Consider the following 13,220-nt stretch of genomic DNA (forward strand, 5'->3'; position numbering starts at 1 on the left):
GTTTATTCTTTTCTAAAACATGCTATTTAAAAGAAATTATAAACATACCTCAGAGTATGTTTTGCTTGCGTGATATGATATGCTTGCTGGTGTTTTATTTTTGAAGTGACTATTAACAACTGTGGTTGTCTTAAGAAAATCATCATCAGTATTCTTTTTTTTCCAGTTTTAGAGACCATTTTTATGGTCACTAAAAATGCCAAGTGTATGGTTTTGGAAACTAGAAGAAATTATAAATAAAATCTTATCAAAGTGTGTAATGATTATACACACTTTCCCATCATATGTGAATTCTCCAGAGTCTTGACATTAACAGAGTCTCAGCAAAGATAGAAGCTCTAATGCTGCAGTTCCTTCCTGCTTGCCTTGCTCTCCTCTGCCTTAATTTTGATCTGAAAGAAAATGTAATCAGTAGCTGAGTCTTTCCTCCTTTGATTCTGGGTGTTCCTCCCAAAACTGACAAGTCTGCCATCTGGGTGATTATATTTGTAACGTGGACACCTGTTGTCTATGAACTAAATTGGAGCCACAAGCTTATCCCATATAATATCTCCCACAATTTGCATTATCTCATTCAATTTCCAACTGCTACAGGCAATAAAAATAAAGTATCTCATGACTACAAAATAATATTAGTTCACACAAAGTCTATAAATTGAATGACTGAGCAATAAAAATCATGGTTTAATAGGGTTTTATAAGTTCTGATTTTTCTTTATGATACCAAGAGCAACAATGAAGATTTCTAGAACCATGATTTAATAAGCAAACTGTCAAGCAGTCTAAAAAAACAAAACACCTTTTGTGAATATGAAACAATCTGATTTAAGAACAATACATATTCCAAGTAACAGTGATATTACCATATCTGGTAGTCATAATTATTAGATTAATAATACTACAGTTTAACATAATCATTTACAACCTTGATTTGGATGCATCCCCAAAGTATTAAAAAGCAGAATTCCAATTCATCTAAATTTTAAAATCAATACCTGCCACATAACACTTTGAGGAAACAGTGAATTCAAAACATTAAATGAGCAATATTAGGATACAGGACTGGAAAGTCTTATAAAGCTGTTAACTAGTGGTCTCTAGTACATTAGCTAGTACATTAATTTGCTTACATTGGATACTTGCTGTTGTTCAGTCACCAAGTCATGCCTGAGTCTTTGTGACCTCATGGACTGCAGCATGCCAGGCTTCCCTGTCCTTCATGGTCTCCCAGAGTTTGATCAGGTTCATGTCCATTGAGTCAGTGATGGCATCCAACCATCTCACCCTTTGTCATCCCCTTCTCCTTTTGCCTTCGATCTTCCCCAGCATGAGGATCTTTTCCAGTGAGTTGGCTCTTCTCATCAGGTGGCCAAAGTATTGGAGCTTTAGCTTCAGCATCAGTCCTTCCAATGAATATTCAGGGTTGATTTCCTTTAGGATTCACTAGTTTCATCTCCTTGCTGGCCAAGGGACTCTCAAGAGTCTTCTCCAGCACCACGATTCAAAAGCATTGATCACTAGAGTTGTCAGTATGTAACATTTCTCTTGTGCTTTGTTCTTAACATCTATTGCTTATCCTCTGCATCTTATACTTCATACTCCCAGATTTGTATCTCTCATTTGAATTCCAGACTGGATGTATGCAGTGACCTACATAACATCTCCACCTGGATGTCTAAAGGGTACCTCAAGTTTAACATGTCCAAAATGGAATTCTTGATTTACAGTCACTACATCTAACACCAAAGCTTCTCTTCCCCCGTCTTCCCTACATTGTGCTAAAAACCTGGAGGCAGCATCTTTGATTTTTCCCTGTCCTCCCATCTTCATGAAGTTCCGCTAGTGTAACCTTTACAAAGTGCCTTGATTCCAGTCACTACATCTTCATTGCTACCATCACACTGGAAGCCACCAGCATCTCTCTGAAGCCTCCCTGAGGCTGGTCCTTCTCTCCACAGCAGATGGAGGGAGCCTTTAAAAACTTAGATCATTACATTCCTGTGCTTACAACCCTTTAATGGCTTCCAGTGACACTAAGGCTCTAAGTCAAGAATACAGGCCCCCTGGGGCCAGGCTTCCCAGATCCCTGAGCAGCTCTCAGCTCCAGGGAGCCTTCCACCCCATCCTCTAACTCACGTATGCTCTTTAGCAAAAAAGATCCTATCTGTTTGCCTGTTTATCTCTGCCTTTGGAATGGAATCTCTAGGAAGCAGGGACCTTTCTGACTTGTTCCCTCTGCCTTTCCAGCACCTAGAGTGGTACTTGGTGATCCCCAATAAATATTTAGAAAGAATGAACAGATGTTGCTGACTTTGTTTCTTTTTGTACAACTTAGCTGTGACATTTTTAAACTCTACTTTCTGTACTGGCTTTAGGGTACACAATGACTTTAGCTAAATATAAGTGTAAATTATTTGTTTTTCATGAATTATTTTGTTTGTTGTACAAATTTGTTCCACAAATAGATAGCCTCAGCCAGACCCAGAATAAAAACAAAAACGAGAAAGATGATTCTCAGGACACCTCCAAAAAAATTCAGACTAGTTCTGACGGGGAGAAACAAGTCCTGGCACATTCAACACCTGAACCATTAGCTAAGAGCAAGGAAGAAATTTCAACAACTGAGAGTGAAGACAGACTCACCCCCCAGCCAGGTGATGGTAAGTCTTTCCATTTCCAGGATCCAAGTAATAACCATATGCTCAGACGTGGAACACTGTTAATAGGTTTGCGATTACTACCTTGTTCCAGGTTCCTTGTATTCCCTTTTATATTAAAAATACCAACCATTTGTAACTACATACATAAACACCAGATGGCTAGAAAAGCAGAGCTGTTGGCATTCAGATGTTACAGAGAGAGCTAAACTCATACGGGCTACATGTGCTGTCTCCGGCCTGTTGCCCAGCTTCCACCAAGCTCGGCCCATTCTTGCAGTGAGAGCATGGTTTTGATATTTGGGGGTTCTTTTGGACACCATGGATTGCTTTAAGATTGACAGATGATTGACAGCCACTTAGGAGATCATTCATCCTTTACAAGTGAATTTCTTTTATTTTTTATTATTTTTGGTTGCACTGGGTCTTTGTTGGTGCATGCGGGCTTTCTCTAGTTGCAGCAAGCTGGGGCCTCTCTCCACTGTGGTGTGCAGGCTTCTTGTTGCGGTGGCTTCTCTTGCTGTGGAGAACAGGCTGTAACACATGGGCACAGTAGTTGCAGTGCGCAGGCTCAAGGGTACAGGCTCAGTAGTGTGGTGCACGGGCTTAATTGCTCTGCGGCATCTGGGATCTTCCCAGACCAGGGAGCGAACCTGTGTCCCCTGTACTAGCAGGCGGATTCTAAACCACTGTACCACCACGAACCCATACACATGAATTTCTTTTAAGTGGCTACAATTAATCAGCATATTTTATATTTTGAGTTTTGAGGGTTGTTGTTTTTTTAAGTAAAATGTTTTTAAGGAACATAATTTCAAGACTATGTGAATCATGACCAACCAACCATGTAGTGTCTCAGGTTTATTTACTTCTTTCCTTGATTCCATTCATTATTTATGCCTGCAGTGGTTGGCAAATACCAGCCTGTATGTCATCCATCACAATCTTTATGGGCCAGCTGGCAAAAGATTGTGAGTACTGTGGGGTTATTTTCTTTGTTACTCAGTTTGTGACCATAGTAACCAACAGGTTGTTGTTTCATTATAACAACCCCAAAGTGTTCAGGATGGATTGTCAAAGTTTTTAAGTTAGTTGCTGTTAAACATAGATATAGTTTAGAGTTGGATTCATAGCTCTAAAAAGATAAAAGTGTTAGTCACTCAATCATATCCAACTCTTTGCAACCCCATGGACTGTAGCCCACCAGGCTCCTCTGTCCATGGAATTCTCCAGGCAAGAATACTGGAATGGGGTGCCATTCCCTTCCCCCAGGGCTCTTCCCATCGGCAGGCAGATTCTTTACTGTCTGAGCCACCAGGGAAGTTAAACATAGATATAATTCCATGTTGAATTCATAGCTCTAAAATGAAATGTTTATTAAGTATTTCTAAACTCTAGGCATCTTCCTTCTGTGCTCAGCTTTCCTTTCCTCTAATTCCTCAAGGTCTTCCCAAAACTATCTCACAATAGATTCTGTTCAGGTCTGTTAATTTTAGCGGCCTTTAAGTAGACAATCTGGACTCAGGCGTCTTGTCTCTAGTTCCCTTGTGTGTACTCTGACAGTGCCCCCATTGAGGATGAAACCATTGCTCTCGGACAGTGTCCAGGTCAGTGAACAAAACATCAGACCCAGAATCAGCGACTGGCAATTGTTGTCAGCTGGGCCATGAGACTCTCCATCTACAGCAAGGAAATGCTTGTTAGTTACAAATTGGTCCCTTGATGAAGATGTATGTTAGCTTTACCTACACATTCTTTTTGAAAATCACTAGACTTTTAGAAATTCTATTCTGCTGGTGAAATTTGCATTGGCCTCATCCAGTAAACAATGCTGGTATTTTCCCCTACACCTATTCCCTCTTCTTTTTTTCTCTCTTTACTTCTCAGATCACTGGGCTGCAAAAGTGTAATTCTTCACATCTTCCCACTGACATGGATTTCCTTGAAAAACAAGAAAGAGAAGGGACATTGTAGTAAGATGCTTCTACCCACATATGCTCTTTTAGAACCAGAGTGACGTATACCACTGTGGAATTGCAGCTTCATTCTAACTAGAATTCTAAGGGTCTGGAAGGAAGGCCGTATCTTCATAAGATGCTATCTGGTGTTTGGAACCATTAAATTATACTACATGAAAAAAATGAAAAATACATTCCCTGATGTAACTAGTAGTTACCAAAAAACATCAGCTGATTTGGAGTTGTTCTCATAAGGCTTTTTATCAAAGAGTGACTTCTGATCTTTAAGCATTAACCACAGTTCTTCAAATCTGGAGACAGTGATTATGGTAGGCACTTACTTTATGTACATTAAGAAAGAAAAAGATGGGACTTCCCTGGTGGTGTAGTGGATAGCAATCCACCTGCCAATGCAGAGGACACAAGTTAAATCTCCAGTCTGGGACTATTCCACGTGCCCTGGGGCAACTAAGCCCTTGTGCCACAACTATTGAGCCCATAGACTAGAGCCTGTGCTCCACACAGGAGAAGTCAACCCAATAAGAAGCCTGAGCACTGCAACTAGAACGTAGCCCCCAGTTGCCAAAACTAGAGAGAAGCTTGCTCAGCAATGAAGACGCACAGCCAAAATAAAGAAACAAACTGCCGGTTTCGCTATGACACAGTAACTGGTTATCCCTGCAGCGATGCATGTTTGCTTCTTTAATAACAAATTTATGCTTTCTCATCCTGTATGCAAGTTTTTGGTGTACATGATAACTTTTCATTTAAATCCCAAACCACAGTAAAACATTTTGAAGACATTTTGAAGGTAATCAAAATCAACACTCAGAAATGACAATGCATATATCTCAAGCGTAGTGTCGAAGTGAAAACGGTGTTGTAGTTATGACTAAGCTCATGCCCAGGCAGTGAAAACTACCTTACAGCTGTCACCTGGCCAAGCATAGTTGTAAAATGCCAAGGCTGTTGACTGGAAGACATGCCAATTTCAGAGATATTCAAGTGTGGGGAAAGCATGCATTTTTGAATTTATGAAATATGGGGATAATCCACAGTCTAAGTTTGTAAAGTGACTGATGTCTCGATTAGAAATATTCAAATAGATGATACTGCAAATAAATCATAGACTTGTATATCTGGAAAAATACTTGAAAGGGTCACTGAGGAACCATGGCAGAAGTTAAGAGCATAGGCTCTGGAGCCAGATTACTGGGCTCTGTTACCAGTGGCCTTGGGCAGACTGATGTGCCTTGCTTCCCTCCTCTGTAAGACGCACAACTTGTTTCTGAGAGGTGTTAATATAAGTACTTAGACCAGTACCAGGCTCATTGTTAGTGCTTGATAAGTGCTAACTAATTATTATTTAGATCTGCTTGGATAACCCTATCCTTTCCACAGAATATATTGGTCAGTAGGACTGAGAAAAAAATAAACAGAGACGATGAGAAAGACGTCTTGTTCACTCATCTCCTTTTGTGAATGTGAGGCACCAGGCCATAAGGCATCAGTCATTTAAGTGGCCCTCGACATGGTAGTCTTGCTGCGGATAATCAAAATGGTGTTCATTCGGTCTCAACTTAAACCCTCTGTAGCAATAGGAATAGATTCTAGACTCTTTCAAGACTGATAGGGACTCTTTCAGGGTAAGAAATTCTCCCTTATGCCTAATGCTTATCTTTTATAAAGCAAATGCTGAATTTCGTTTTTTTTTTCTTGTTGGGTCACTAGCAAAAGTTCCAAAGCAACTGGTTACCATATAAACCAGTAGCTCTTAGATCACCTGCCATGTTTATTTCATGCCCAGGCACATGTTCTTTGTTCAGTGTGCTGATATATTTGATAAAACTCTTTCATTATCCTAACCCACATAGGATTAAAGCTGTTCTGGGTAGAGGGTAGATATGCCTTCAGGTTCTTTTTTATCTTCTTCATTAGAACAGCTGAAGAACTGGCCAGTGTATGATACCCTGATGTTTTGTGCAAGTAAGAATACTGACCGGATTCACGTCTATACTAAGGTAGGCATCATGTGGATTCTGGAAACATACCCAAGGCTTCCTTTTTTCATGTTCCAATGGAGATAATTTTATTAGCAGTGAGATGGGTAGTGAGTTCTTTTCCTACTTAAAGCTAATTCTCAGATTCCTCTGTTAAATCTAAAGACAAAGAGTGGCAAACAGCTTCGTAGTTAGAGTGCAGACTCTAGGGCCACGGTGCCTAGGTTCAGATCTGTTACTGACTGTGGAATCTTGTGCCTGTTTCCTCAGCTGTAAAATATGGAGTGGTCATTGCCAGGACAAAATAAGCTAACTCCTGGGAGGCCATTAGCACAGTGCCTGGCCCTGGTGAACTCTCACTCCAAGTCGCCTCCTGCACTGATCCTGCAGCAACAGCAGCAGTAGGATTCTCACAGAAGCCTAAGCCTGCCTACACATGCTGAGTAACTCTGCTACTGCTGCTAAGTCGCTTCAGTCGTGTCCGACTCTGTGTGACCCCATAGACAGCAGCCCACCAGGCTCCGCCGTCCCTGGGATTCTCCAGGCAAGAACACTGGAGTGGGTTGAGTAACTCTAGGAAGCTTTAATAATATGACTGCTCATGGCCTGAGTTAGCAGTGCTCAAAATTTTCAGTCACAGGACCTCTTAGCACTCCTAAAATTTGTTGGGGACCCAAAGACCTTTTGCAACCCCATGGGCCATAGCTCACCAGGCTTCTGGTCCATGGGATTTTACAGGCAAGAATACTGGAGTGGGTTACCATTTCCTTCTCCAGGGAATCTTCCTAACCTAGGGATGGAACCCATGTCTCCTGAATTGGTAGATAGATTCTTTACCACTGAGCCACCAGGGAAACCCCATGTGGGTTATATCTCTTGTGAAATTAAAATAGAAACACTTTAAAATATTTATCCACGTGAAACTAGCAGTAACAGGGCTTACCTGGTGGTGCAGTGGATGAGAATCCGCCTGCCAATGCAGGGGACACGGGTTCAATCCGTGGGCCAGGAAGATCCCGCATGCCGTGGGGCAGCTAAGCCTGTGCTGCACAACTACTGAGCCCACAAGCGCTCTAGAGGCTGCGAGCGTCAGCCGCCAAGCCCGCGCGCTGAAGCGACTGAGCCCCATGCGCCTGGAGCCTGTGCTCCGCCACAGGAGGAGCCGCCACAGGAGGAGCCGCCACAGTGAGAAGCCTGTGCCCGTAAGAGCAGCTCCCAACATCTAGAGAAAAGCCTGGCGCAGCAGCGAAGACCAAGCACAACCAAAAATAAAGGAATAAACAGTAATTAACAAACTAGCAATAATAAATCCACTGTATACTTATATAAGAAGCATATCTCTGTGAAAAATAATTTCCAAAACAATGTTTAGTGAGAAGAGTGGCGTTGTTTTACATCTTTAGCAGTTTCTCCTGAAGTCATAATAGAAGACAGTGGGATTCTCAGATCTGCCTCTGCGTGGAAAACTTCCCTGGACATTCCTAAGAGAATAACAGTGGAAAAGGCAAATGGTGTTGCACCAGTATTATAAAACTTATGTCTCTCTGGATCTTCTGAAAGGGTCTTGGAGACCATGTGAGAATCTTTGGCCAAGGTTCACTAGTATAAGTATTTGAGAAAAAAAAAATTACTGAGATTTATGAACACTTTTGCTTGATCTACAGTTTCAAACTTCTAATCTTTACAAGTGTCATAAAATAGGATTTGTGAGTTTTTAAACACATGGGCCATTCTATTGAAATAATGTCATTTTAAAGATAAGTTAAGTTGGGCCTGCCCAAACTCAATTATGGGTTTTCTGCTAAACCAAATTATTAGATACAGATAGATGCTGTACCATGTAATAATCTCTAGTTCTAACTGAATATTAGAAGATACTGCTAGAAGATTAGGAGACGGCTAGGATCATGAATACCAGAAGCTCCAAGCAGCCTCCACTGTGGGACCACTGCCAAGAGCAACATCAAGAATGAAAATAGGCAGGACACGTTTCCCTTAAAGGCTTCAGCCTTGGTCTGCCACGTGGAACTTTTGACTCGGGGAGCACCAAGAAGCCCTCCGCTCCTCTAGAGACAGGTCTGAGTGTCTGAGCCACCTCCTGCCCCTTGTGAGACCATCACCTAAGAACAACAGAGAATGGCTCTCCCAGGGGCTAGAAGGTCAAGAATCCGGAAGGCAGACCCCAGGCAGAGCACACACACAAGTTCAGAAGCCCTTAAACTTCTTACTGTGCACGGTGAAGGCTCTGCATCCTGGATCATCATGTCGGGGTATTTCCTCCTCTGCTGGAGACTGGAGAGAAGCTGCAAATGGTAGACGGTACAGCATGCCTTCGTTGTAGTTCAGCTGCTAAGTCGTGTCCTACTCTTTGTGACCCCATGGACTGCAGCACACCAGGCTTCCATGTCCTTCACCATCTCCCAGAACTCTGCTCAAACTCAGGTCCACTGCATCAGTGATGCCATCCAACCATCTAATCCTTTGGTGCCCCCTTCTCTTCCTGCCCTCAATCTTTCCCAACATCAGAGTCTTCCAATGAGTTGGCTCTTAGCATCAGGTGGCCAAAGTATTGGAGGTTTAGCTTCAGCACCAGTCCTTCTAATGAATATTCAGGGTTGATTTCCTTCACGATTGACCGGTTTGATCTCCTTGCTGTCCCAGGGACTGTCAAGAGTCTTCTCCAGCCCCATAGTTTGAAAGCATCAATTCTTCGGCGCTCAGCCTTCTTTATGGTCCAACTCACATCCTACGAGAACCCCTGAGCAGTATGAAAAGCAGTGTGCCTGCCACCAAGCAAACAGCTCAGCCACCTTCCTGACCTCTCTCAACAGTCTCGAGTGCATTTTTACCACTCTTCTAAATACTTATGTATCCCCTTGCCATGAAACATTATTCAATCAAGTTTCCAAACTGGAGACACTAAGCAGGTCAAATGTCAACAGGGATTTTCACAGCTACAGGAGAGTTCAGAAGAAAGCTTTTCTGTTCACCTTAGGAGACCTGAAATAAAATCTAGAAACAGAAATTCATATAAAAACCCCCATTCAGTGCCTAAAAGAACACTCTTTAAAAGGAAGAGCAGTAACAGATGTTTAGCATCTTATGTCATGTTAGTAGTATACCTCTAAACTGTCACTTCAGCCAGAACCCCATGTCTAATGGGAGTTCACTTCAGCCAGAACCCCAGCCAGAATAACAATTACACATCTGAACTTTTAATCACTATGTAAGTACTTTTTGTGTATTTTTCTTTCCCCAAAGTGATTGTGGTAACTGTAACGTTTCTTTCTGGCTGAGAGAATTAGGCAGAATATGGGTTCAACTTTTGTTTATACAGTAGATTTCTATATACAGAGATTCTTCTTTCGCTTTATAAAAAAAATACTTCATGTTCGACTGATGACACCTCTCTACATGGTATGGCTTACCCTTAGACCAAATGTAGTGGGGGCTCTCAGAGGGCCTGGCCCCTTCCTGGGCTCCGTATCCTCTCAGTGGGGGCAGTACGGGTGGAATCTTGTCTGGAATGAGCTGCTTCAGTTTATCAGTTTAGAAGACTGGGCATGAAATGCAATAATAGCATTCTTTACTTTTAAAATAATTATTAGTGCCTACAGACAAAATGGATTAATACTGCCTTCCTCATCTATAATCAGGATGGAAACCAGATGAACTGTAATTTCATTCCTTTGGATATAAAATTAGACCTGTGGGAAGATTTACCAGCAAGCTTTCAGCTGAAACAAAATCGCTCCCTGGTAAGAACCATCCTGCACATTTGTTCTGAATGAAAATTTGTTGAGTAATTTTAAAGACCATTTTTGAGTTTGATAAAAGCAGAGCAGCTTGTGGCCTGCTGCAGTCAGATCACTGGGTGCACTTTAATCAGTCCAGGCAGTGCCTATGAATTACCAGGATAAATGTGAAATCTGTTAGCCTGGCGAACGATCACACCTCAGGTTGCTGTTTCTGTGGATAGACTCATCCTCACGTCATTTATTTCCTCATTCACAGGATTAGCAGCTGTGAGGTTGGTGTCTGACAGAATCACACTTTGTCTTTGTAGGTTAAGTTCTAACACTGACAAGCTCTGAGAGCAGGGATAACACCATGTGGGGGGACTCCATTCCTTATGGGAAGCAGCCACAGGCCATGTACCTGCTGGGGAGGCCTTAGTTCTGATCTGTGCTGATTGATCTTCACTGCTAAGGAGGGTCAGCGTGTGTGGGGGCTGAGCCAGCATGCAGCATGGTGCTGTTTACAAGAATACAGTGATTATGTTTTTGCATTTGAGCAGAAATGAAAACATTGGCCATGGTCGGCTGCACCCATCTTAAAAGAAAAAGTAGCTATGAGCTGTTTTCTTTGGTGTCATCTAATGCTGATGCTCAGATTACCAGAAAATAGCCAATTATGTATAACTGACTAATAAGTAACAGTAGCCCTAATAAAATGTCTCAGATTTATTATTGATGGCTTTTTTCCTGTGAGAGTTTAGGCAGTCAGGTACAAACGATGCCCAGATATTGCGTTGTCACCACCAAAGACCCACTGTCCCCAAAATCCAGTTTTGCCTCGGCCACCGTTGGGGTATGTGTGCTTTTGGAGTCAGCGAGCACGTTATTGCTGTTGGTCTCTGTGCATGAAGGACATGTGCTGAGTGTCCTAAATGGTGTCTATAGACAGCTGATGGCTTGGAAGTGACCTCTGCAGAACTGGCCGTAGATGGTTCACAATAAAGGTAGGAAAACTGCATCAAACTGAAGAAAACCTTAAACTGTGAGACTCAAAGCCTGTTTGGGGTTATGATAAAACATCCGTTTTCAGATGCTATACGTAGCCTCGCTTTCAAAGGAAGATGCCTGGCGAGCTGTACACTCTTTTCATTATCTCATTTTCCACCAGATCTTGAGGTTTGTTCGAGAATGGAGTAGTCTAACTGCCATGAAGCAGAAGATAATCAAGAAAAGCGGGCAGCTGTTCCGCAGCCCAGTTCTGGCTCTGGAAGAGATCGCAAAGCAGCAAACCAAACAAAACAGTACTAAGAGGTATGAGTTGTCTTTCTTCATTTTGTATTTTATTGTTTGTCATAGTTATTTCCACAGGAGTGTCAGACATTTTATGTAACCACTGACAAAATTCTGATGGATTAAGAGAATACATAAAAAGACAGCGTATTTTGTAGCAACATAATTAGATATTTTGTGAATTTGGTCACATCTGCTGGGGAAAATCAAAGTGTCTGGATCTTACTCACTATGAGTCCTGCTCATCAAGAGAGAGGCCAGACTCACAGGTTGATCGTGCCCTTGGGACGTGAATCTTGGGTGCGATACAGCGTGGTAGCTGCTTTTGTTTGACATTCCACCACCCAAGTAAGCTGTGCATGTGTGCTCAGCTGCATCCAACTCTTTGTGACCCCACAGACTGTAGCCCACCAGGTGCCTCTGTCCATGGGATTTTCCAGGCAAGAATACTGGAGTGGGTTGCCATTTCCTCCTCCAGGGTATCTTCCCAACCCAGGAATCGAACCTGTGTCTCTTGTGTCTCCTGCACTGGCAGGCAGGTTCTTTACCACTGCGCCACCTGGGAAGCCCCTACTAGGGGAAGGTGGCAATTATCATGCCCATGGTTGGAAACAAAGTAATAGGAAAGGTTGAATATCTCAGGTTTGTAACTGTTTCACCTTCATCATGACAGTTCAGTTCAGTCCTCAGTCGTGTCCAACTTTTTGCGACCCCATGAATCGCAGCACGCCAGGCCTCCCTGTCCATCACCATCACCCGGAGTTCACTCAAACTCACGTCCATCGAGTCGGTGATGCCATCCAGCCATCTCATCCTCTGTCGTCCCCTTCTCCTCCTGCCCCCAATCCCTCCCAGCATCAGAGTCTTTTCCAATGAGTCAACTCTTCGCACAAGGTGGCCAAAGTACTGGAGTTTCAGCTTTAGCATCATTCCTTCCAAAGAACACCCAGGATCGATCTCCTTTAGAATGGACTGGTTGGATCTCCTTGCAGTCTAAGGGATTCTCAAGAGTCTTCCCCAACACCACAGTTCAAAAGCATCAATTCTTTGGCGCTCAGCTTTCTTCACAGTTCAACTCTCACATCCATACATATCCACTGGAAAAACCATAGCCTTGACTAGACGGACCTTTGTTGGCAAAGTAATGTCTCTGCTTTCCAATATGCTATCTAGGTTGGTCATAATTTTTCTTCCAAGGAGTAAGCGTCTTTTAATTTCATGGCTGCAGTCACCATCTGCAGTGATTTTGGAGCCCCAAAAAATAAAGTCTGACACTGTTTCCCCATCTATTTCCCATGAAGTGATGGGACCGGATGCCATGATCTTCGTTTTCTGAATGTTGAGCTTTAAGCCAACTTTTTCACTCTCCTCTTTCACTTTCATCAAGAGGCTTTTTAATTCCTCTTCACTTTCTGCCATAAGGGTGGTGTCATCTGCATATCTGAGGTTATTGATATTTCTCCCGGCAATCTTGATTCCAGCTTGTGCTTCTTCCAGGCCAGCATTTCTCATGATGCACTTGCCTTTCAAGTCTGTACACGCTCCGTTTCCTTTCTCAGCAGCGGCAGCAGCACCATC

The 13,220-nt window shown here is 42.6% G+C and overlaps 1 protein-coding gene across 5 annotated transcripts in view; it reads left to right on the top strand.

The window, feature by feature from the left end:
- ZRANB3 (zinc finger RANBP2-type containing 3) overlaps positions 1 to 13,220 on the top strand; it is a 305,162-nt gene that overhangs the window by 272,114 nt on the left and 19,828 nt on the right. For all 5 annotated transcript variants that reach the window (XM_070768553.1, XM_070768566.1, XM_070768548.1 and 2 more), the window contains 4 exons: positions 2,466 to 2,660; positions 6,554 to 6,636; positions 10,272 to 10,373; positions 11,521 to 11,663. In XM_070768553.1, the coding sequence (XP_070624654.1) occupies positions 2,466 to 2,660; positions 6,554 to 6,636; positions 10,272 to 10,373; positions 11,521 to 11,663 (523 nt within the window). The remainder of the gene's footprint in view (positions 1 to 2,465; positions 2,661 to 6,553; positions 6,637 to 10,271; positions 10,374 to 11,520; positions 11,664 to 13,220) is intronic.

Source organism: Bos indicus, chromosome 2, assembly GCF_029378745.1.
Source record: "Bos indicus isolate NIAB-ARS_2022 breed Sahiwal x Tharparkar chromosome 2, NIAB-ARS_B.indTharparkar_mat_pri_1.0, whole genome shotgun sequence".
Taxonomy (NCBI): domain Eukaryota; kingdom Metazoa; phylum Chordata; class Mammalia; order Artiodactyla; family Bovidae; genus Bos; species Bos indicus.